The sequence below is a fragment of the Aquarana catesbeiana genome, linkage group LG03 (genome assembly GCF_042186555.1).
Source record: "Aquarana catesbeiana isolate 2022-GZ linkage group LG03, ASM4218655v1, whole genome shotgun sequence".
NCBI lineage: Eukaryota > Metazoa > Chordata > Amphibia > Anura > Ranidae > Aquarana > Aquarana catesbeiana.
In genome coordinates this window covers 554843273-554869205 of record NC_133326.1, presented here as the reverse complement: position 1 = coordinate 554869205, position 25933 = coordinate 554843273, and the positions used below count along the sequence as shown (strand labels likewise).

The 25933-nt window shown below is 42.2% G+C and overlaps 1 protein-coding gene across 1 annotated transcript in view; it reads left to right on the top strand.

Annotated features, from left to right (window-relative positions):
- The window catches only part of TMTC1 (transmembrane O-mannosyltransferase targeting cadherins 1), a 118125-nt gene that overhangs the window by 21196 nt on the left and 70996 nt on the right, over positions 1-25933 (top strand). Inside the window, exons 3-4 of the mRNA XM_073621694.1 lie at positions 21263-21440; positions 25740-25813. Of these exons, the coding sequence (XP_073477795.1) occupies positions 21263-21440; positions 25740-25813 (252 nt within the window). The remainder of the gene's footprint in view (positions 1-21262; positions 21441-25739; positions 25814-25933) is intronic.

The following is a 25933-nucleotide window of genomic DNA, read 5'->3' as shown; positions in this document are numbered from 1 at the left end:
GGCTGATATGTCTGTTAGTAATTCAGTGATGTGTGAGGAGATTGATGGGGTGAGCTGAGGGGCAGAGAGATAGATTTGTGTGTGATCGGAATATAAATGGTAGTGGAAGCTATGGGAATCTATCAGCTGACCCAGAGAGGACCCATAAATCTATCCCCTATTTTGTAGACGAGGTAACTTTTACGCAAACCAATCAATATACACTTATTGGGGGTTTTGTTTACCAAAAATATGTAGTAGAATACAAATTGGCCTAAATTGATGAAGAAATTCGATTTTTAACATTTTTTTATAGGGTGTGTTTTATAGCAGAAAATAAAAAATATTGTTTTTTTTTTTTCAAAATTGTCGTTTTTTTTTTTTTGTTTAAAGCCCAAAGAATAAAAACCACAGAGGTGATCAAATACCACCAAAAGAAAGCTCTATTTGTGGGAAAAAAGGAAATCAATTTTGTTTGGTTACAATGTTGCATGACGGCGCAGTTGTCAGTTAAAGCGACGCAGTGTCGTATGGCAAAAAATGGCCCGGTCAGGAAGTGGGTAAATCCTTCCGGGGCTGAAGTGGTTAACACATGCTACACTTTCTCTTTAAAAATAATTGATTGAGTTTTCAACACGGCGCCGTGGCAGCGCTATTTCACGCGTCAAGCTTCAAATGAAATGGGGTGCTTTGAAGATGCTAATTGCTGGTTAAGCTACAAATAGTACAGACATCTGCGGGGAGATCACAATGCGCTCTTTCAGGCTTAAATTAGAACTAAACCAAACTGAAAATGTAAACATATTATCAAAGGCTGCGCCTCCAGCCCGCCGCAGTTGTGTGCTGTGAGATATGTAATCCGATCCCCTCTGTGGGATTTCGCCTGCATTAAGGCTTCTGTGGGAACGCTAAGACTTGCCATGTTTGTTCTTATTCGAAATTTGGAGGAAATCCTAAAAATTTGTGGCGCTTTTGTATTTTTTTTTTTCAATATATAGAATAAAAAGGACTTATATGATGAACGCAATGTGATACAGCGAGATTATACGCTCGGTTCACAGGCCGGATCAACTTAACCCCTTCCCGCCTGCGGTGGCGACCTATTAAACAGTTCTGAATGCCCAGGGAGGCAGAAAGGGTCAGTGATCATGTGGCCACTGTGATTGGCTGTCACAGTGGTCATATGATTAGGAGCCGGGCCCGACTGAGAGCTTGTCAGCTCAGTGTCTGTGCAAGGAGCGTTCAGCGAGAGTGACCTCAGCTCAGAAACATTGGCCACCCAGCGATGCATATGTGCGTTAACCGCTTCCCGACCGGCCGCAGTCATTATATATATGTTCCCACAAATCGCCGTAGCTGTACGTCGGCGCGGGAACGCAAATTTGTGAGCGCTCCCATTGGCCAGCAGGGGAGCCAATCAGCTGGTCCGGCAGAACTCGATGTCCACCAGCTACCCGCGATCGTTCCCCGCAGTGACAGAATGTGTAAACAAGGGAGATCTCCGTTCTGATAGGGGAGATCACACAGATTCTGTCTTTTTGCTATGCAGGAAAAACAAATCTGTGTGTTTCCCCAGTCACACAGTCCCCCATACAATTAGAAAACACCTGCAGGGAACACATTTAACCATTTGAGCGCCCCTGATGTTAACCCCTTTCCTTCCAGTGTCATTAGTATAGTATATTTTTAGCACTGAATACTGTAATAACGTCACTGGTTCCCAAAAAAGTGTCAAAAATGTCAGTTAGCTGTCTGCTGTAATTACAGTGCCGCTAAAAATCACTCATCGCTGCCATTACTAGTAAAAAATAAAGAAATAATAAAAATGCCATGAATCTATCCCCTATTCCCTATCCCCTCTATCCCCTATTTTATAGACGCGATAACTTTTGCGCAAACCAATCAATATACGCTTATCGCAATTTTTTTTTTTTTTTTACCGAAAATATGTAGCAGAATACATAACGGCCCAAACTGATAAATACATTTTTTTTTTAATTTGGAAATGTTTAATAGCAGAAAGTAAAATTGTTTTAGTTTTTTTTCAAAATTGTCGCTCTTTTTTTGTTTATAGCCCAAATAATAAAAACAAAGGTGATCAAATGCCACCAAAAGAAAGCTCTATTTGTGGGGAAAAAAAGGACATCGATTTTGTTTGGGTACAGCATCGCACGACCGTGCAATTTTCAGTTAAAGCGATGCAGTGCCGTATCACAAAAAATGGCCTGGTCATTAAGGGGAAAAAGAAAGGGGGCGGGAGAAAGCCCCCTAAAAAAGATGGTCCGCTCAAGAACAAACTGTTATGAACCTAAAAAACTTTATTGTGTCATAATACTAAATAGAACAATCCACTAACCATGTGTATTTAAAAAATAGGGCAAAAAAGTCCTATTGTGTGCTGGTGGCCACCGCAGACATTACACATACATCATAGATTCATGCACTCACACTCATCAGAATAATGTCACTGAGGACCCGGGTCCGAGCAATTTTCATGGATTTCCAAAGCCAGAATGGCTGCATGAATAATAGACTTTCGGTCCTTCTTAAGTAAAGTGCAAGTGCTAATGATAAATGAGGGTCCCTTCAGATGTGAACCGATAGCCAGTTAGACAATTGTATGTGTCAAAACCGACAAGGTGAAAAGCAAGAGTGTCCTGGTTGGTTGGTAAAAAGTGGCAACTCCAAGGGGGGGGGAGGGGGGGCAAACTCACATTAAGTACATAGAAGATGGACGGAGAATGGCCATTGATAAGATGCCTCCTATATGTAAAGGTACAGTTTAGCTCACCGTCTGGCGTCTTCAGTAGAGAGGTGATAGAGCCCAGGAGAGTTGCTGATAGCCACACTGGTGTGGATTGAGGACACGTTCATGCGGCATGTTCATCTATTCTGGACATGAGCTGTTGCTTCCGGGTCTCTTCCAGCAAGATGTAAGGTGAGTCACAGGGTTCAAACGTATCGGCGTTTCATACCTAGTAGGTTAGGCAATCAAAAGAGACGCTCAACGTCAGTGTTCACCGCAAGGACTCAACCTGATATCCGAGATCCGATCGAGACAATCAGGATGTTCACATCCAGTTACGGGGGTATCCTCATTGATGTGTGAGGGTCTGTGTGCCACCTGCACATGGGTCAGATGCTAGGCGCTTACGCGTTTCGCTTGTTTCCAAGCTTCTTCAGAGCTAGTGTGGTATCGGTAGCTGAATGTTTAAATAGCCTTGCGGCTAGTATTCAATTTCCTGTCATCATGGTCAGCACCTGAATATCATAGCCTAACCTTAATTGCATTCACCAAAATGTGCCAATCACACTCATGCATACATCTATGTTACGAATTCAGACAAACCATTGATGGTAGTGGATACATAGAGGTTCAATCTGATCGGCTTGTGTATGTGGTCAGATTCAAATATTACACTTCCCACCATTATAATAAATGGTAGGGGGGAGACTTGTCAAGCAATCGCTATTAATGCATGGGGCCCATAGTCAGAGGGTGCTGCATTATCAATCTAATCGGTGCATATATAGCCATATGGTGGACACAAAAAATAAGTAAAATGATAAGATAACATTATATAGAGGTGAGAAAGGACAATCTGTCATTTCAATTAAATTACATCTCACACATTATATACAATCATCCAAACCAAAAGGCAAAAGTATCGTAGCAATTGAGTAAGGTAATCGATTAATGTATGGTTAAATAGTGGACACACAAGGAATGAGACAATTGAAATAAAGAGCATAACAGTCTATCATTCCAATTAGATTGAATTACAACTTACATCTTGTGTATTGTCATCCATACATGGGACAAAGATATTATTACTAATGAAATTGCAAGTAAAATCGCACATGATAGCTGGATATAGAATAATTCCAAGCGATCTAGATATACAATTACGTTTGAACATTCCAATGTCATTGCCCCTATATGAGATGACAAGGTAGTATGTTATGCAGATTATTGTTGAAATATAAAGCCCATAGTCAAAGGGCACTGCAGCATCAATCTGATCGGTTAGTATTTGGCCAGATGAGTGACACGGACTAAAATAAAGAGAGATCATAGACTGTCATTTCACATAGATTGCATCTCACACATTAGATACTATCATCCATGTGGAAGGCAAGGATATTGTTGTAAATCAAATTGCATACAGTCTGTTTTCTTAGAAAATGCCGATCACAGTCAGGAGAAGATGTAGGTCCCCAGTCGCAGTTTATTAGACTCCGGGAGAGTGCAATTAGATTATTTACTATTAAATCGTTGTTCCAAAAAAGGGGACAAATTAAATTCATTATTCAATCCGGAAGGTTGCATACTGTTTAAATAGAAGATCCACATCTTCTCCTTCTGGTATAGGATCTTATCGAAATCTCCACGTCTATGGGGTAAGTTAAGTCTATATATACCCTTGACTTTAAGGCCATCTGGTTTACCTTCGTGTTTTTCAAGGAAATGTAAGGACAGAGGCCGGTCATCATCTTTATTGAGGATGCTCTGGATGTGCTCGCCAGTTCTGATTTTTAGTTCTCTTTTGGTCTTACCAACATAGATAAGACCACACGGGCAAGTCAACATATAGACTACCCGTGTGGTTGTACAGTTAATGAAACTGTTGATTTTAAACTGTCTTTTATTGTCAGAACTGGCGAACACATCCGTTCTATCCACATACCTACATACATGGCATCTGCCACAACTGTACATACCCCTCAAGGGTGGGAGGTCAGTAAGCCAGCTGCGTTTTTTGGGGCGGTTGTACTCTGAATGTACCAGACGGTCCCTCAGATTTGTTGCTCTACGGGCAGTGAGCAGGGGTTTTTTACTGACAAGCTTTCCCAAAATGGGGGCCTCAGACAAGATATGCCAGTGACGGCTCAGGATTTCTTTAATTTGGTCCCACTGGGTACCAAATTTGGTAATAATTCTTAACGGAGGATGACTTGGGGTTTTTCCCTTTTCTTTGGTAGAGTTCATCAATAGGGACGATCTATTTGTTTGCAGTGCTCTTTTTTTAGCACGTCTGATACATGCATGCGAGTAACCCCTGTCGCGAAACCTCCCATATAGGTCATACATTTCCCTGTGAAAATCCCCTTCCTCCGTGCAATTCCTTCTTGCACGGAGGAACTGTCCCACAGGAATACCCCGTATAAGGGATGTGGGATGGTGGCTAGATGCCAACAGCAAAGTATTTGCCGCTGTGTCTTTTCGAAAAGTTTTTGTATGCAGCTTATCATCCTTTACAAATACCGTGAGGTCCAAAAATGACAATTCATTGGTGTCATACGTATATGTTAATTTGATGTTACGATCATTGTCATTAAGTTCCTCAATAAATTGTGTCAATTCAGATGGTAGGCCGTCCCAAATCATGATCACATCATCGATGTACCTCAGCCACAAGCGACAGTGGCTGAGGTACATCGGCGAGGGGTACACGCATTCAGATTCCCAGAGGCCAAGGTGCAGGCATGCATATGATGGGGCCCATGGGGCACCCATCGATGTGCCTCTAATTTGTTTGTAGTATATCCCGAGAAATTGGAAATAATTATTTTCTAACATGAATTGCAACAATTCAATAATGAATTCATTTTGCCCTGCTAGTAATGGGAATTTATTGTCTAAAAAGAATTGTGTCGCTGCTAACCCCCATCTGTGCGGAATCGATGTGTATAACGATTCTACATCGATTCCAACAAGTAACATGCCTTTGGGTAATGATATGTCTTCCAAATGCCTCAAAACATCCCGTGTATCCTGAACATATGATGGTAGTTCATGTACAAGTTCTTTAATCAGTGAGTCCACATACTTCCCGACCCTTTCAAGGGGACCCTTCACAGCCGAAACTATCGGTCTCCCCGGAGGGTCGGTGATGGACTTATGTAATTTGGGGATGGTATATAGGGTGGGGGTGTTGAAATCACTAACACTGAGGTATTCACATTATTTTTTAATAATTAGACCTGCCTCAAGGGCTAATTCAAGTTTGAAGTTTAAATCTGACACCATTTGAGGAAAGGGGTTCTGATGTAACCTTAAGTACGTGGATCCATCACGAAGGAGATGCATGGTTTGTTCCTCGTACACTGAATGTGTCTATGTTTGGACAGGGGGGGCATTTTTTGGGATTTAATCGTCAATTGGGATGGGCGGGGGGCAACTCGGTGACAGCTGGATAGCTTCCCCTTCTGGGTTCCATTCTTGATTTTCTTGATTTTCAAAAAATGCCCCCCCTGTCCAAACATAGACACATTCAGTTCTTCCTGGAACAGGTAAAAAGGGATCTTGCTGGGGTCAACTGGGAGTATAAAGGACAATCTCAGTCGTGAAGAGAGAAGGGCCCTACGGGAACTAGAGAACGCAAAAGACATTGTCATTAAAGCAAGTGACAAAGGAGGCAACACGGTCCTCATGTCCCATACCTTGTACGAGGAACAAACCATGCGTCTCCTTCGTGATGGATCCACGTACTTAAGGTTACATCAGAACCCCTTTCCTCAAATGGTGTCAGATTTAAACTTCAAACTTGAATTAGCCCTTGAGGCAGGTCTAATTATTAAAAAAGAATGTGAATACCTCAGTGTTAGTGATTTCAACACCCCCACCCTATATACCATCCCCAAATTACATAAGTCCATCACCGACCCTCCGGGGAGACCGATAGTTTCGGCTGTGAAGGGTCCCCTTGAAAGGGTCGGGAAGTATGTGGACTCACTGATTAAAGAACTTGTACATGAACTACCATCATATGTTCAGGATACACGGGATGTTTTGAGGCATTTGGAAGACATATCATTACCCAAAGGCATGTTACTTGTTGGAATCGATGTAGAATCGTTATACACATCGATTCCGCACAGATGGGGGTTAGCAGCGACACAATTCTTTTTAGACAATAAATTCCCATTACTAGCAGGGCAAAATGAATTCATTATTGAATTGTTGCAATTCATGTTAGAAAATAATTATTTCCAATTTCTCGGGATATACTACAAACAAATTAGAGGCACATCGATGGGTGCCCCATGGGCCCCATCATATGCATGCCTGCACCTTGGCCTCTGGGAATCTGAATGCGTGTACCCCTCGCCGATGTACCTCAGCCACTGTCGCTTGTGGCTGAGGTACATCGATGATATGATCATGATTTGGGACGGCCTACCATCTGAATTGACACAATTTATTGAGGAACTTAATGACAATGATCGTAACATCAAATTAACATATACGTATGACACCAATGAATTGTCATTTTTGGACCTCACGGTATTTGTAAAGGATGATAAGCTGCATACAAAAACTTTTCGAAAAGACACAGCGGCAAATACTTTGCTGTTGGCATCTAGCCACCATCCCACATCCCTTATACGGGGTATTCCCGTGGGACAGTTCCTCCGTGCAAGAAGGAATTGCACGGAGGAAGGGGATTTTCACAGGGAAATGTATGACCTATATGGGAGGTTTCGCGACAGGGGTTACTCGCATGCATGTATCAGACGTGCTAAAAAAAGAGCACTGCAAACAAATAGATCGTCCCTATTGATGAACTCTACCAAAGAAAAGGGAAAAACCCCAAGTCATCCTCCGTTAAGAATTATTACCAAATTTGGTACCCAGTGGGACCAAATTAAAGAAATCCTGAGCCGTCACTGGCATATCTTGTCTGAGGCCCCCATTTTGGGAAAGCTTGTCAGTAAAAAACCCCTGCTCACTGCCCGTAGAGCAACAAATCTGAGGGACCGTCTGGTACATTCAGAGTACAACCGCCCCAAAAAACGCAGCTGGCTTACTGACCTCCCACCCTTGAGGGGTATGTACAGTTGTGGCAGATGCCATGTATGTAGGTATGTGGATAGAACGGATGTGTTCGCCAGTTCTGACAATAAAAGACAGTTTAAAATCAACAGTTTCATTAACTGTACAACCACACGGGTAGTCTATATGTTGACTTGCCCGTGTGGTCTTATCTATGTTGGTAAGACCAAAAGAGAACTAAAAATCAGAACTGGCGAGCACATCCAGAGCATCCTCAATAAAGATGATGACCGGCCTCTGTCCTTACATTTCCTTGAAAAACACGAAGGTAAACCAGATGGCCTTAAAGTCAAGGGTATATATAGACTTAACTTACCCCATAGACGTGGAGATTTCGATAAGATCCTATACCAGAAGGAGAAGATGTGGATCTTCTATTTAAACAGTATGCAACCTTCCGGATTGAATAATGAATTTAATTTGTCCCCTTTTTTGGAACAACGATTTAATAGTAAATAATCTAATTGCACTCTCCCGGAGTCTAATAAACTGCGACTGGGGACCTACATCTTCTCCTGACTGTGATCGGCATTTTCTAAGAAAACAGACTGTATGCAATTTGATTTACAACAATATCCTTGCCTTCCACATGGATGATAGTATCTAATGTGTGAGATGCAATCTATGTGAAATGACAGTCTATGATCTCTCTTTATTTTAGTCCGTGTCACTCATCTGGCCAAATACTAACCGATCAGATTGATGCTGCAGTGCCCTTTGACTATGGGCTTTATATTTCAACAATAATCTGCATAACATACTACCTTGTCATCTCATATAGGGGCAATGACATTGGAATGTTCAAACGTAATTGTATATCTAGATCGCTTGGAATTATTCTATATCCAGCTATCATGTGCGATTTTACTTGCAATTTCATTAGTAATAATATCTTTGTCCCATGTATGGATGACAATACACAAGATGTAAGTTGTAATTCAATCTAATTGGAATGATAGACTGTTATGCTCTTTATTTCAATTGTCTCATTCCTTGTGTGTCCACTATTTAACCATACATTAATCGATTACCTTACTCAATTGCTACGATACTTTTGCCTTTTGGTTTGGATGATTGTATATAATGTGTGAGATGTAATTTAATTGAAATGACAGATTGTCCTTTCTCACCTCTATATAATGTTATCTTATCATTTTACTTATTTTTTGTGTCCACCATATGGCTATATATGCACCGATTAGATCGATAATGCAGCACCCTCTGACTATGGGCCCCATGCATTAATAGCGATTGCTTGACAAGTCTCCCCCCTACCATTTATTATAATGGTGGGAAGTGTAATATTTGAATCTGACCACATACACAAGCCGATCAGATTGAACCTCTATGTATCCACTACCATCAATGGTTTGTCTGAATTCGTAACATAGATGTATGCATGAGTGTGATTGGCACATTTTGGTGAATGCAATTAAGGTTAGGCTATGATATTCAGGTGCTGACCATGATGACAGGAAATTGAATACTAGCCGCAAGGCTATTTAAACATTCAGCTACCGATACCACACTAGCTCTGAAGAAGCTTGGAAACAAGCGAAACGCGTAAGCGCCTAGCATCTGACCCATGTGCAGGTGGCACACAGACCCTCACACATCAATGAGGATACCCCCGTAACTGGATGTGAACATCCTGATTGTCTCGATCGGATCTCGGATATCAGGTTGAGTCCTTGCGGTGAACACTGACGTTGAGCGTCTCTTTTGATTGCCTAACCTACTAGGTATGAAACGCCGATACGTTTGAACCCTGTGACTCACCTTACATCTTGCTGGAAGAGACCCGGAAGCAACAGCTCATGTCCAGAATAGATGAACATGCCGCATGAACGTGTCCTCAATCCACACCAGTGTGGCTATCAGCAACTCTCCTGGGCTCTATCACCTCTCTACTGAAGACGCCAGACGGTGAGCTAAACTGTACCTTTACATATAGGAGGCATCTTATCAATGGCCATTCTCCGTCCATCTTCTATGTACTTAATGTGAGTTTGCCCCCCCTCCCCCCCCCCTTGGAGTTGCCACTTTTTACCAACCAACCAGGACACTCTTGCTTTTCACCTTGTCGGTTTTGACACATACAATTGTCTAACTGGCTATCGGTTCACATCTGAAGGGACCCTCATTTATCATTAGCACTTGCACTTTACTTAACCACTTGAGCCCCGGACCATTATGCTGCCTAAGGACCAGAGGTCTTTTTCCAATTTGGCACTGCGTCGCTTTAACTGCTAATTGCGCGGTTATGCAATGCTGTACCCAAACGAAATTTGCGTCCTTTTCTTCCCACAAATAGAGCTTTCTTTTGATGGTATTTGATCACTTCTGCAGTTTTTATTTTTTGCGCTATAAACGGAAAAAGACCGAAAATTTTGAAAAAAAATGATATTTTCTACTTTTTGTTATAAAAAAAATCCAATAAACTCAATTTTAGTCATACATTTAGGCCAAAATGTATTCGGCCACATGTCTTTGGTAAAAAAAATGTCAATAAGCGTATATTTATTGGTTTGCGCAAAAGTTATAGCGTCTACAAACTAGGGTACATTTTCTGGAATTTACACAGCTTTTAGTTTATGACTGCCTATGTCATTTCTTGAGGTGCTAAAATGGCAGGGCAGTACAAAACCCCCCCAAATGACCCCATTTTGGAAAGTAGACACCCCAAGGAAATTGCTGATAGGCATGTTGAACCCATTGAATATTTATTTTTTTTGTCCCAAGTGATTGAATAATGACAAAAAAAAAAAAAAAAAAAATATTTACAAAAAGTTGTCACTAAATGATATATTGCTCACACAGGCCATGGGCCTATGTGGAATTGCACCCCAAAATATATTCAGCTACTTCTCCTGAGTACGGGGATACCACATGTGTGGGACTTTTTGGGAGCCTAGCCGCGTATGGGACCCCGAAAACCAATCACCGCCTTCAGGATTTCTAAGGGTGTAACTTTTTGATTTCACTCTTCACTGCCTATCACAGTTTCGGAGGCCATGGAATGCCCAGGTGGCACAACCCCCCCCCAAATGACCCCATTTTGGAAAGTAGACACCCCAAGCTATTTGCTGAGAGGCATATTGAGTCCATGGAATATTTTATATTTTGACACAAGTTGCGGGAAAGTGACACTTTTTTTTTTTTTTTTTTTTTTTTTGCACAAAGTTGTCACTAAATGATATATTGCTCACACAGGCCATGGGCCTATGTGGAATTGCACCCCAAAATACATTTAGCTGCTTCTCCTGAGTATGGGGATACCACATGTGTGGGACTTTTTGGGAGCCTAGCCGCGTACGGGGCCCCGAAAACCAATCACCGCCTTCAGCGTTTTTAAGGGCGTGAATTTTTGATTTTACTCTTCACTGCCTAACACCGTTTCGGAGGCCATGGAATGCCCAGGTGGCACAAACCCCCCCCAAATGACCCCATTTTGGAAAGTAGACACCCCAAGCTATTTGCTGAGAGGCATGGTGAGTATTTTGCAGCTCTCATTTGTTTTTGAAAATGAAGAAAGACAAGAAAAAACTTTTTTTTTTTTTCTTTTTTCAAATTTCAAAACTTTGTGACAAAAAGTGAGGTCTGCAAAATACTCACTATACCTCTCAGCAAATAGCTTGGGGTGTCTACTTTCCAAAATGGGGTCATTTGGGGGGGTTTTGTGCCACCTGGGCATTCCATGGCCTCCGAAACTGTGATAGGCAGTGAAGAGTGAAATCAAAAATTCACGCCCCTTAGAAAGCCTGAAGGCGGTGCTTGGTTTTCGGGGTCCCGTACACGGCTAGGCTCCCAAAAAGTCTCACACATGTGGTATCCCCGTACTCAGGAGAAGCAGCAGAATGTATTTTGGGGTGTAATTTCACATATTCCCATGGCATGTTTGAGCAATATATCATTTAGTGACAACTTTGTGCAAAAAAAAAAAAAAAAAAAAAAAAATTTGTCTCTTTCCCGCAACTTGTGTCGCAATATAAAATATTCCATGGACTCGACATGCCTCTCAGCAAATAGCTTGGGGTGTCTACTTTCCAAAATGGGGTCATTTGGGGGGGTTTTGAACTGTCCTGGCATTTTATGCACAACATTTAGAAGCTTATGTCACACATCACCCACTCTTCTAACCACTTGAAGACAAAGCCCTTTCTGACACTTATTTTTTACATGAAAAAGTTTTTTTTTTTTTGCAAGAAAATTACTTTGAACCCCCAAACATTATATATTTTTTTAAAGCAAATGCCCTACAGATTAAAATGGTGGGTGTTTCATTTTTTTTTTTCACACAGTATTTGCGCAGCGATTTTTCAAACGCATTTTTTGGGGAAAAAACACACTTTTTTAAATTTTAATGCACTAAAACACACTATATTGCCCAAATGTTTGATGAAATAAAAAAGATGATCTTAGACCGAGTACATGGATACCAAACATGACATGCTTTACAATTGCGCACAAACGTGCAGTGGCAACAAAATAAATACATTTTTAAAAGCCTTTAAAAGCCTTTACAGGTTACCACTTTAGATCTACAGAGGAGGTCTACTGCAAAAATTACTGCCCTCGATCTGACCTTCGCGGCGATACCTCACATGCATGGTGCAATTGCTGTTTACGTTTGACGACAGACCGCCGCTTGCGTTCGCCTTAGCGCAAGAGCAGGGGGCGACAGGGGTGCTTTTTTTTTTTTTTTTTTTTTTCTTTATTATTTTTTTGCTTTTTTATCTTATTTTTAAACTGTTCCTTTCATTTTTTTTTTTTTTAAATCATTTTTATTGTTATCTCGGGGAATGTAAATATCCCCTATGATAGCAATAGGTAGTGACAGGTACTCTTTTTTGAAAAAATTGGGGTCTATTAGACCCTAGATCTCTCCTCTGCCCTCAAAGCATCTGACCACACCAAGATCGGTGTGATAAAATGCTTCCCCAATTTCCCAATGGCGCTATTTACATCCGGCGAAATCTAAGTCATAAAATGCTCGTAGCTTCCGGTTTCTTAGGCCATAGAGATGTTTGGAGCCACTCTTGTCTCTGATCAGCTCTATGGTCAGCTGGCTGAATCACCGGCTGCATTCTCAGGTTCCGTGTTGAGACAGGAGAGCCAGAGAAAAACACGGAAGACGGTGGGGGGGGGGGGCATTCCCTCCCACGGCTTGTAAAGGCAGTCTAGAGGCTAATTAGCCGCTAGGATTGCTTTTACATGAAAGCCGACCGCTGGCTGAAAAGAATGATACCAAGATGATACCTAAACCTGCAGGCATCATTCTGGTATAACCACTCAAAGTTGTGAATGGCGTACCTGAAGACAAAAAAATGGTTAACAATAAAGCACAGTAAACAATAAAGTATAAATAATTACATACCTGAAAAACAAACATGATAAAACATAATAACAATAACAATAACAATAACAACACTGCAGAATAGAATACAGTAAAAAAAGAGCAGAACAATAGAGAGAGAGAATAGAGAGAGAGAACAATAAAACGACAACTATTTTTTTTTATTTTATATATATTTTTTTTTTTTTTACACTTTTTTTGTAACTAACTTTTATAACTGTAACCGGTTCCAGGTTCGGGTCTCTCAAAATGCGATGGCATCTTGGGAGACCCTGTGAAAGTGTGCCTAGTCTGTGCAATGCTGTACCCTACGCTAATACTCAACTAGTGTATGGTAGCGTTCAAAACATTCACCAATGCAAAGACCAGGATTGTCAGGACAGAAGGGACAATAATAGCGGGTGTCACGTCTATATCCGCGTTTGCTGCAGACACAACATCTTTTTGGGGGGGGTTCGTTGGGTAGGGGTACTCGGGAGCACATAAAAATGCCTCTCATGCAGCCGACTGCATTTCGTTGGGGGATGTGAATGGGGGAAGTACGGGCGCTGCAGAAGTGGTGGGTTCCCAATTAGGATTGGCGAATGCAGCAGGAAGGGCACTATGGGCACGACGGGCCTGTGTTTGTCTTTTTGGTGGCAGCGGGACACTACTTGTGCTTGTCACCTCACCAGCTTGAACTGCACTTATGGGACTCGCCACGTCACCAAGTGTTACTGCAGTGCTGGTTTGACTACGACCGGGGTGTACTAGGCCGCTGGTGCTTGCCAGTTCAATAAAAAGCTTCCAAAAAAACTGTTAGCGATCGCAGGGATCAGGCCTGACTCTGCGAACGCTGCAGTAATGCGTTTAGTGTTTTGTAAGTGACAGTGATCGATCGATACTGCACTTGGGTGGGCTGGACTGGGCCGGGCGGAGGGGCAAAACGCAGGTGCTAGCAGGTATCTGGGTTGATCCCGCTAACACTGCGTTTTTGGGAACCCTAAACTGCTGGGGACGCTAGTATAGATCTGATCTGATCGGATCAGATATTGATCCGTTCAGATACTATACCACTAAAGGAGGCGTATGCTGCGTGCGTGGGTGTTAGCGGTACTGGCGCTAACCTGACGCTGCCTGGGGCCGGTGCTTGCCAGTTCACCAAAATGCTACCAAAAAAACTGTTAGCGATCGCAGGGATCAGGCCTGACTCTGCGAACGCTGCAGTTATGCGTTTAGTGCCTTGTAAGTGTCAGTGATCGATCGATACTGCACTTGGGTGGGCTGGGCTGGGCCGGGCGGAGGGGCACAACGCAGGTGCTAGCAGGTATCTGGGCTGATCCCGCTAACACTGCGTTTTTGGGAACCCTAAACTGCTGGGGACGCTAGTATAGATCTGATCGGATCAGATATTGATCCGATCAGATACTATACCACTAAGGGAGGTGTACGGTGCGTGCGTGGGTGTTAGCGGTACTGGCGCTAACCTGACGCTGCCTGGTGCTTGCTTGCCAGTTCACCAAAATGCTACCAAAAAAACTGTTAGCGATCGCAGGGATCAGGCCTGACTCTGCGAACGCTGCAGTTATGCGTTTAGTGTTTTGTAAGTGACAGTGATCGATCGATACTGCACTTGGGTGGACTGGGCGGAGGGGCAAAACGCAGGTGCTAGCGGGTATCTGGGCTGATCCCGCTAACACTGTGTTTTTGGGAACCCTAAACTGCTGGGGACGCTAGTATAGATCTGATCAGATCAGATATTGATCCGATCAGATACTATACCACTAAGGGAGGCGTATGCTGCGTGCGTGGGTGTTAGCGGTACTGGCGCTAATCTGACGCTGCCTGGGGCGACGCATATCACCGCCGGGCGATCAGGGGGCTAAACCTTTATTAGGTAATAAACGGCGGGTGCCCTGACACTATAAAAAATAAACGAACTAACCTGCGTCACCCGTAACGGTTATACGGTGATCAGTGGTGAAAGGGTTAACTAGGGGGCAATCAAGGGGTTAAAACATTTATTAGGTAGTATATGGGGGTCCCTGTCACTATAAAACGCTGACGGCGAACCTAAATATTTACGTCCCTAACTAGCGTCACCAGCGACACTAATACAGCGATCAGAAAAATGATCGCTTAGCAACACTGGTGACAGGGGGTGATCAAGGGGTTAAAACTTTATTAGGGGGGGTTAGGGGGGTACCCTAGACCTAAAGGGGGGTAATATTCACTGTCCCAACACTGTAACTGTCACAAACTGACACTATGCAGTAATCAGAAAAAAAAAAAAAAAAAAAAAAACCTGCTGGTGTCAGTTTGTGACAGGGGGGGGGGGGGGTGATTGGGGGGGGATCGGGGGGCGATCGGGGGGGGGATCGGGGTGTTTTGTATGCCTGGCATGTTCTACTGTGTGTGTAGTGTGTTGTGCACTCACATTGATGTCTTCTCCCCTCGGCGCTGGAACGGAAAATACCGAGCCGAGGGGAGATGACATCATTTCCTTTGCTGCTGTTTAGCATACAGCAGCAAAGGAGTGTTCCCATTGGCCGGCGGCGATCGCGAGGGGGGGGCCACGAACGGATGGCCTCCCCCTCATCTCGGATCGCCGGGGAACAGAACGGGACCGCTTCGGGCACCGGGGGGGGGTCCGATCGGACCCCCCACCCGCGAGAGGCAAATCACGTACATGTACGTGATTTTGCCTGCCCGTGCCGCCTTGCCGACGTAAATCGGCGTTAGGCGGTCCTTAAGTGGTTAAGAAGGACCGAAAGTCTATTATTCATGCAGCCATTCTGGCTTTGGAAATCCATGAAAATTGCTCGGACCCGGGTCCTCAGTGACATTATTCTGATGAGTGTGAGTGCATGAATCTATGATGTATGTGTAATGTCTGCGGTGGCCACCAGCACACAATAGGACTTTTTTGCCCTATTTTTTAAATACACATGGTTAGTGGATTGTTCTATTTAGTATTATGACACAATAAAGTTTTTTAGGTTCATAACAGTTTGTTCTTGAGCGGACCATCTTTTTTAGGGGGCTTTCTCCCGCCCCCTTTCTTTTTCTCTTTATATATGCCTTTATGGTCCATTGAACAACCATTTGATTGCTTGTCAGCTATACACTGGTTAACCAATTAATAAATGATATGGGTGACATTAGGGGCACAATTAATTTAAATAAACTACGTTAGCGGGTGGAAAATTCCCCTTTCCGCCCCCCCCCCCCCCTATCTCTCTCCCTTTCTCCCAGAACCTATTTTTGGATGAATTTAAGGTGTCCCCCTCTCCTTTCTCTTTATATGCACTGGTCATTAAGGGGGCAAATCCTTCCAGGGCTGAAGTGGTTAAAGTCCACCGCACATATGTGTTACGTGGGCAGCAGCAGGATAAAGTTGCCCACACACACAAGACAAAATTCTCTATTTACGTTTCAATGGGAGGATATTTGAACGGATGTTATATTTGGATGTGTGGTTTGAGGAGAGTTCATTGCTTGAAATAAATCCATTTAAAGGTGACAATACACCACACAATCTGGTTGTACAACCTTCTTTAAATCCACCATCAGCTTTGTATTGTAAAAGCCTGTGTGACTGTATAGAAATTGATTGGATTGTATAGGTTTGTCCTCATATTATATAGTTTAGTAAATGAGATTGTATAGGGATTGAACAATCAGATTGTGTCACCATTAGCCAATCAACTCTTTACGTGGCCATACATGGATCAAGATTAGGCTGGTTCAGCAGGAAGAAAAAAAAATTCAGTCCATGTATGGGTAAGATAATTGACTTCTGTACAATCTACTGAAAGTCTTCTGTACAACTGGTGGGAGTGATTCCCCCATTCACATTGAGTGTGTGGGTCATTTTTTTTTTCATTCAACCCGCTGGTTAATCAATGTGTGGCCAGACAGCATTTCCTCTCAGAAGCTCTGGTCATTGTCCTGTCCTCTGTACAGCATATGGAATGCTTAGAACCTCTGTCAGTTTTTTTATTACTGTTGATGACCCCTTTGGAGGAGTTTGCCCACACTTCCTGTCCCAATGACTTTGCTTAAATAACAATAACATGGCTCCCTGATGGTATAGCATGATGGATAAGCATCTGTCTGTATTTCTCAGCTTTGGTGACACAATTGATCCTGACCAAATCTCCAACTCCATTTGCAAAAATGCAGCCCCAAACTTGCAAGAAATCCCCACCGTGCTTCACTGTTGCATGCAGACCCTCATTATTGTACGGCTCTCCAGCCCTTCGGAGAACAAACTGCCTACTGCTACAGCCAAATATTCCAAATTTTGACTCATCGGCCCAGAGCACCCCAGTCCCTATGTTTAGATGCATAGTTGAGTCACTTAGCCTTGTTTCCACAATGGAGGTATGACTTTTTGGCCACGATTCTTCCATGAAGACTACTTTTGGCCAGACTTCTCAAGATAGTAGATGCGTGTACCTGGATCCCACTGGCTTTGGCCAGTTCTGTGCTGATGGTACTGCTGGACATCATCTAATGTTGAAGGGAAGTAAGCATATGTCTTTTATCTGCTGCATTACATTTACTTGGCTGACCACTGCGCCTACGGTCCTCAGTGTTGCCCTTTTCTTTGTGTTTCTTCAAAAGAGCTTGAACAACACATCTTGAAACCCCAGTCTGCTTAGAACTTGTGTCTGGTTGCTGTCCCTTGTCTTGCCATGGTGTATTACCTGTGACATAATTCTGTCTTCCACAAACTCACCTTAGTAGCAGAGTTTGGCTGTTCCCCACCCAGTTTTAAGCCTCCTACACAGTTGTTTCTGTTAATGACTGTGTTTCAACCTACATATGACATTGATGATCATTAGTACCTGCTTGGTGTAATTGGTTAATCATACACCTGACTCTAATCCTATAAAATCCCTGACTTTGCGCAAGTGTACAAAGTGTGGAAGTGTAATGCTGCATACACACGATCAGAATTTCCGACAACAAATGTTCAATGTGAGCTAGTTGTCGGAAACTCCAACCGTGTGTAGGCTCCATCGGACATTTTTTGTCGGAATTTCCGACCACCAAAATTTGAGAGCTGGTTCTCAAATTTTCCGACAACAAATTCCGTTGTCGTAAATTCCGATCGTGTGTACACAATTCCAAACGCGGAAACAAGCAGAAGAGCCGCACTGGCTATTGAACTTCCTTTTTCTAGTCCCGTCTTGTACGTCACCGCGTTCTTGACGTTCGGAATTTCCGACAATATTTGTGTGACCGTGTGTATGCAAGACAAGTTTCAACCAACACCCGTCGTAAATAAATCCACGGTTTGGTTGTCGGAAATTCCAATCGTCTGTATGCGGAATTTGAATTGAGGCTGGTTTGAAGCCAAAGGTTAGTCACACCAAATATTAATTTGATTTCGATTTTTCTTCTGTTCGCTCTCTTTGCATTTTGTAGCTTGATAAAAAAAATTAAATAAAATATATTTTTTCGAAAGCATTCTTACTTTACAGCATTTCTTCACACCTGCCTAAAACCTTTGTACAGTACTGTACATGGTACAACAGGCACATATCAGAAAATTAAATGTTGGGGTAACATACACTTTAAGTATAGTTCTACCTTTAATTGATGAAAGCTTTTGTAATGCCTTAGAATCCCTTCTTCTGGCTTTATTCATTAGGACACAATAGGAAAGGATTAGAACTCCTGCCAGGTTGTTATCACTGTCTGTGTCCCAGCTGGGTTGGTTCACCCTCTCTATATGTCCTGGTGATTGGAGACAAAAAGTGATGGGATATTCAAAATATTAAAAGTGATCACATTTTTTTTTTTTTAAGGGACAGTGTAAAAATAAAAATAAATAAATGTAATCCAAAGCGCCCCCGTCTCCGCGTGTTCGAGTGAAGTAGTGAACCCATATGTAGGTCACGTCCACATATGTATACAGTGTTTGCACCACACATGTGAGGCATCCCCGTGAACCTCTGAGCGAGAGCAATAATTCTAGCACTAGAGCTCCTCTGTAACTCTAAACTGGTAACCTGTACAAATTTGTAAAGCATCGCCTATGGAGATGTTTAAGTACTGTAGTTTGGCGCCATTCCATGAGCGCATGCAATTTTAAAGCATGACATGTTAAATATCTATTTACTCGGCGTAACATCAGCTTTCACATTATACAAAAATATTGCAGTACATATTATGTTTTGGTTCTTTTTAATTCATTAAAATGTATTTTTAAAATTGCATTCAAAAACTGCTGTGCTAAAACCGTGTGACATTTTTAACAACCGCCATTTTATTCTATAGGGTCTCTGTAAAAAAAAAAAAAAAAAAATATATATATATATTTATATATACCGTATTTATCGGCGTATAACACGCACCCTAATTTTAAGAGGGAAGTTTCAGGAAAAAAACATATTTTTTAAATAAACAACTTTGAAGCAAATTAAGGGTCAGTGCCCATCAATGTCCATCTGCAGCCTGATCAATGCCCATTCGGCATTGGACCAGCTCCTGTGATAGGCAGAACACTGGTCCAATGCCGGTGGCAGAGGCGGGAATGTGTGTGTGAAATGAGAGCCGAGTGGAGAGGAGATGACGGCTCGGTGAATTCCGGCAGCGATCGTCCCCCTCCGAGGTACGCTGTCAGTGTATAACATGCACCCCTGATTTGCCCCCAATTTTCAGGGGAAAAAAGTGCGTGTTATACGCTGATAAATACGGTATAGATAATGTTTGGGGTTTCTAAGTAATTCTCTAGAAAAAAATACTGATTTTAACTTGTAAGCAACAAATGTCAGCAAAAGGCCCGGTCAGCAAGTGGTTAAATCCTTTGGGACTTTTCACATCACTGTGCTGAGGGCAAGGTACGTTTTGAAAAGTCCTGCATGCTGCATCTTAGGTGTGCTTTTCAAAACTGCATCAAAAGCCCAGCTCACCAATGAATTGAATGGAAAATACATCAGTAACATGTAAAAAAGGCATCAAAAATGCACTGCAGTTGCAATTTGGTGCGATTTTTTTCAGTCACATGTATGCCAGCCTGAAAACGCAACGGAAATGCACTGGACACATCAGAAACACATCAAAACCACATATGCGTTTTAAAGCATTTTTTCAATGGAGCCGTGTGAAAGCATATTTAGTCACCAAAACAGGAGACGGGGGGAAATCTCCCCATAGGACACCAATTCCGGTAACAGCTGTCACTATGTAAGGATTTTCTCTTGCTTCATGTTGCATCTCTGTAACAGGAACTAAAGAAAACTTTCCTTAACAGGGCACAAATTGCATAATATAAACCGGACAGTTTGTAACTCTTCCTTTCTCTATCCAACAGGGGAACTGCAGTCTGCTCACATAATTTTGTAATAAAAACATCTTTGCCATTCTGAAGCTTACCTCCAACCACTTTGCATATTATTTTATATATACTGTGATTCTGTACTTGCCAAATATGCTGCAGAAATCTCCATCCAGTAAATCTGGCTGCAGCCATATTAACTGTGGGCAGCTGAAGCTGCTGCCTTTTTCCTTCCTGGATTTACACAGACACACACACAATATATATACATATTATGTTTTTATATCTCAAATGTAAAGGTTATCTAAACCAAAAAAATGAAAATGTCCTATATTGCAGCTTACCAGTGTGATGGCTGCATTCATTTTCTTTTTTAAGGCCTTCATTTTCATTCTCACCTGTGATCCTGTGAGTAACACATTTCCTGTCCTAAGTGACAACGCTCACTAAATGTACGATATCCATGAAGAAGTAATGTAATCGCCTTTGTTGCTAATGATTTGGACTTCATTCGCTCCCCTCTTCCCCTCCATAACATACAGTAGGTGGGAGATGCTCTGTAATTTAAAGAAGATAGCTGGGAAGGCTAATCACATTATTACACGTTTCAGTTCAGTCCACACCACAGGAAATTACAAACACACTGGAGTTCAGGCAGGATCAACAGGTATTTACTGTACTTGCAGTAAATGTGTTTAGCTTGAAAAAAAAAGGAAATGAATGCAGCCACCACATGAAAGGACTGGTAAGCTGCAATATATTATAGTTTTATTTGTGGGTTTAGATACATTTTAACATTTTTTATTTTCTTCTGTTGCAGAATGAATGTATATTTGTGGGGTCTGGATCCCTTCTATTTCCATATGGTGAATGTGGTATTACACTGTCTGGTCAGCGCCTTGCTCTGTTATGTGTGCAGTCGGACTGTATTTGAAGACCTCAGACCGGCATTGGGCACTGCACTCCTATTCGCTGTGCACCCGGTTCACACAGAGGCGGTAAGAGTCATTTATATAGATGTTTCATTTGTTGTTCCGTAGCAAATAATTGCCTTAAAGGGAACCTGTCATTTTGCTGATTTTAGGCAAAGTGGCAGGTTCTCCTTGTAGCTCACCCCACAGATTGATCAACTTTGCTAGGCTCCCTCACCAGTGTATTTGTCCTTTGAAGTCCCGAATAGAATCCATGTATAAGCTCCAAGTCAATGTCAGAGCTTACACAGGGCTAAGGGCTCTTTCTCACGGGGCGGATCAGTGATGATCCGCCCCGTGAATATCCGCTTGCTCAGCGGGGATCACTCCGCCGATCCCCGCTGAGCAGGAAGATGACAGGTGCATCGCTGCACACTGTGCAGCGACGGACCTGTCAGAGCGCCGCTCTCCCCTATGGGGGGATCGGATGATGACGGACCGTAGTGTCCGTCGTCACCCGATCCGATAACGGATGGAAAAGTAGGTTTTTCCTCCGTTACACTTTTCGGATCGGAGCGGGTCGGATGTCAGCAGACATGTCACCGCTGACATTCGACGCTCCATAGAGATTCATGTATGTCCGTTTTTCATCCGAAAACGGAAGGATGAAAAACGGACATATGGATCGTTAGTGTGAAAGAGGCCTAAGGACCTGCTTCCTTATTCCATGTGACAATGTTTGGGCCTGACAATTGACCGCTCTCGCCTGACATTGCATCCACAGAGTAAGGAAAATAGGTTACATGATACATTGTAACAGGAGCACAAGAGGAAAAGGGGAGGAGTTAGAATACAGTTCTAGGACATGATCACTGACAGGTGAATGACGCAAAGATCAGCCAATATTGTGGGAGGAGAAGGGGAATCTTCTTGTCATAGATTACATGTTATATATGTATTAGAATCCGCGCTCAAGTGTAGGCTAGGCTGCAGCCTTCCCTGGGATCCCCCAATGGAGCACCAAGAAATTAAAGGTATATAAAATAGGGCATATAAAATAGGCAGTGCCATCTATTCCCTATTTTATATACCTTTAATAGATTACATGTTGCCAATGAGGTATTCCAATGTCTCATTCTAGCAAATATTCCACAAACAGGAGAAGTATTCCTCGTTTCAGGATATTGGGTGGAGCCACGTAAATTATTCCTTTTAACCTTATTGGCCAGATGCACATTCAGAACCACTAGTGTATAGTGCAAATATCCTGTAGCCCGGTATTAAAGAGCCATTTATTCCAAACTGTATCCAGTTGTCTCAGGCTTTTTGAAAATCATCAGTGCAGTGTATGGAAACCATGGCTTCTATGGAGTAGGGCTTGGTGTCCAACAAAACAATATAAGCATTACTGTGCTACAGGGATGTGCGGTGAGGTCAATGGCTGGTGAGACACTGGCTAGTATCAGAGCCAGATACACTCAGGTTACATATTCACAAGTTACGTATTAGATTATCATTATGTAGGCAATTGCAGTTCTACTAGTTCTACCCTTTTAACAAAAATATTTACATACGCTGTCCCTTTAAGATGTAAAGTTTGGGGGTTCTGAGTAATTGTGTAGCAAAAAAATGATGATTTTTACATGTAGGAGAGAAGTGTCAGAATTGGCCTGGGTGGCAAGTGGTTAATTACCGTAACTAAGTAATATACAAATAATACAATAATATATTGTTTTTAAGGTAATTTACTATATTTTCAAAAACTGTACTCAAGCAGGTGGCTTAATGGATAAATTACTGAAGTTTGACATTATAACTTCAAACCAGTAATTTCACAGTAAATAGATAAATAGATAATAAATTATTTTGGTATAACATATAGCAATATACAGTATCTCACAAAAGTCAGTACACCCCCTCACATTTCTGTAAATATTTTATTATATCTTTTCATGTGACAACACTGAAGTAGTGAGTGTACAGCTTGTAAAACAGTGAAAATTTGCTGTCCTCTCAAAATAATTCAACACACATCCATTAATGTCTAAACCACTGGCAACAAAAGTGAGTACACCCCTAGGTGAAAATGTCCAAATGGAGAGCAATAAATGTACAAAATAAAAAACGTGCCAGTGCAGATTCAGAGGCTTTGAAGACCCCTGCATAATGGCATAAGATGAAGAACATCAATTCTAAGACTCAAGCACTAACAAGTCTCATGCCCTGTACACACGACCGGTTTTCCCGTCTGAATAAACTCTGAAGGTTTTTCCAACGGAGTTCTGACAGAATTGCGCTCAAGCTGTCTTGCCTACTCACGGTCACACCAAATTCTGACCGTCCAGAATGCGGTGACGTACAACACATACGACAGGACTAGAAATAGGAAGTTCCAGTAGCCAATAGCTTCCGTTTCGTACTTGCTTCAAAGCATGCGTCGTTTTTGGTCCGTCGGAACAGCATACAGACGAGAGGTTTTCCCGACAGGAATTGGTTCTGTTGGAAAAATTTAGAACATGTTCTCTTTCTAGGTCCATCAGAATTTTCAACGTAAAAAGTCTGATGGGGCATACACACGATCGGAATATACGATGAAAAGCTCCCGTCTGACCTTTTCTGTCGGACATTCCGCTCGTGTATACACGGCATAAGGCTCCATGTACACGGGGCGCTGAGGCAAAGTCCTCTGAAAGTTTTTTTTGAAAGCTTGAAACCAGTGTTTAGAAACGCCCATTTAGCCGCGTTTGCATGCCGCGTTTCGCCGCGCTTGCATCTAGAAGCGTTTAGTAAGGATAATATCATAAGACCCTCCCCAAGCTCAAAAAAAGGCTTTATTTAACTATTTCAGCCATTTTGTAAGACCAGAGTGAGTAGCAGCAGCAGTGAGAGCAGCAGTGTCCTTGTATTTGTCCCCATTTCTGTGCTTTATTTTTACAATGGATCCCATAATCAGCATATATGAGGAAATGCTCCTGACGTTGCTCTTGATGAGGCTAGAAAGACGCAGAAAATTATGTGCGAGGACCAGAGTCGTCGCTACTGGACCCATCCATTGATCGCGCAGCGCATGTCAGTAGGATATTTTACCAACATGTAGGTACAGCTGCGTACCTACCCCGATAATTTTTTTAATTTTACATGCATGTCTATTGCCTCATTTGACATTCTACTAGAAAAAGTTTGGCCCAGTCTGACATGCTTGGACACAAACATGAGGAAGAGTGTGCCACCAGAGGAACGTGTCTGTTGGTGACTATCAAATTTAATGAAACCATGTTTGATCACGTCGGTGGTCAGGCTCAATGGTGGGGTCATCTTTTTCATATCTAACAACATATGGGTCAATGACAATTATACTTTGTAAAACAACATTGCTAGTGGTGTATTGGATTGGATCAAGGGCTATATATGGTCTATGAATCATTGCAAGTAATTACCAGTTTTTAAACTTTTTTTTTATGTTTTCTCATCGTTTTCCATCATTTTTTAGTTTTTTAATGTCCAAAAAATTGGGTACATTTAAAAGCGCTTATAAACGAAAACGCGTTTAGTCGCGTTTAACTACGTTTAGCCGCGTTTGGCGTCTGAAACGTGGAAATCTTTAGCGTCTGAACTCATTTTTTTGCTTTCAAAGAAAGGCTGTTAAATGCAACTGCCTAAAAACGACTGTAAACAAAACTATGTACATGGTCACATAAGATAACTTTGAATGAGTTCAGAGGTAGTTGAAAAAAGCGTCCAACTGAACGAGCGTTTAGCAGCAGCAGTGTAAAATTCAATCCATTTATGAGTAGGCTGGTTGTACAGAAGTTGATCTACCAATTGACTACAGCAAGCCTGTTGGGTTTGTTCCGAACGATCAGTGCCACCAGCTATAGTCAGCTGCACTGATCAGTGTATTCTAAAGGTGGGGAAAGCTCTCCATTGTCAGAATACAATAACTCAGCAGGAAGGATTCTTGATGTGGATGGGGAAATTACCTTTTTCTTCTTTTTTTTTTTTTTTTCCTTTAACCCCCTGGTTGAAGGCAAATACTACATTGTAACAGAAGCACAAAGCAGGAGGCAGGAGAACACAGGCCAGTTGTAGGAAAACTGATAAGGGAATGGCGCAGACATTAGTGTGTGAGGGCAGGGGGGAACGCTGTTGTCTCAGGGTACATATTGCCAATGTTACACTGTAACAAGGTAGTAGGAGTAGAAGAAAAAGGAGAGAACTCAACACCAAATCCCTGTTCTGACAGCTGAGCAACTCTGAATGCAGCCAGTACAATGTACAGAGAACAATGACTTCCTCTCAGGTTACAGTTCTGACAATGAGTATAAATTAAAGAAACACTGAATTCACATACGCCTCTGATCGGCATTTTTTCTGGTTCCCACGCAGGTAGCGGGCATTGTGGGCAGAGCGGATGTCTTAGCTTGTCTGCTGTTCCTCTTGGCATTTCTCTCATATGTAAGGTATGTCTTCTATGTGAACCTGGGTATATTTCATAAGACAGCTTACATGTTGCCAATAATACATTGTAACAGAAGCAAAAGGGAAGAACAAAGCCCTATTCATGGACTCAATTGCTATTA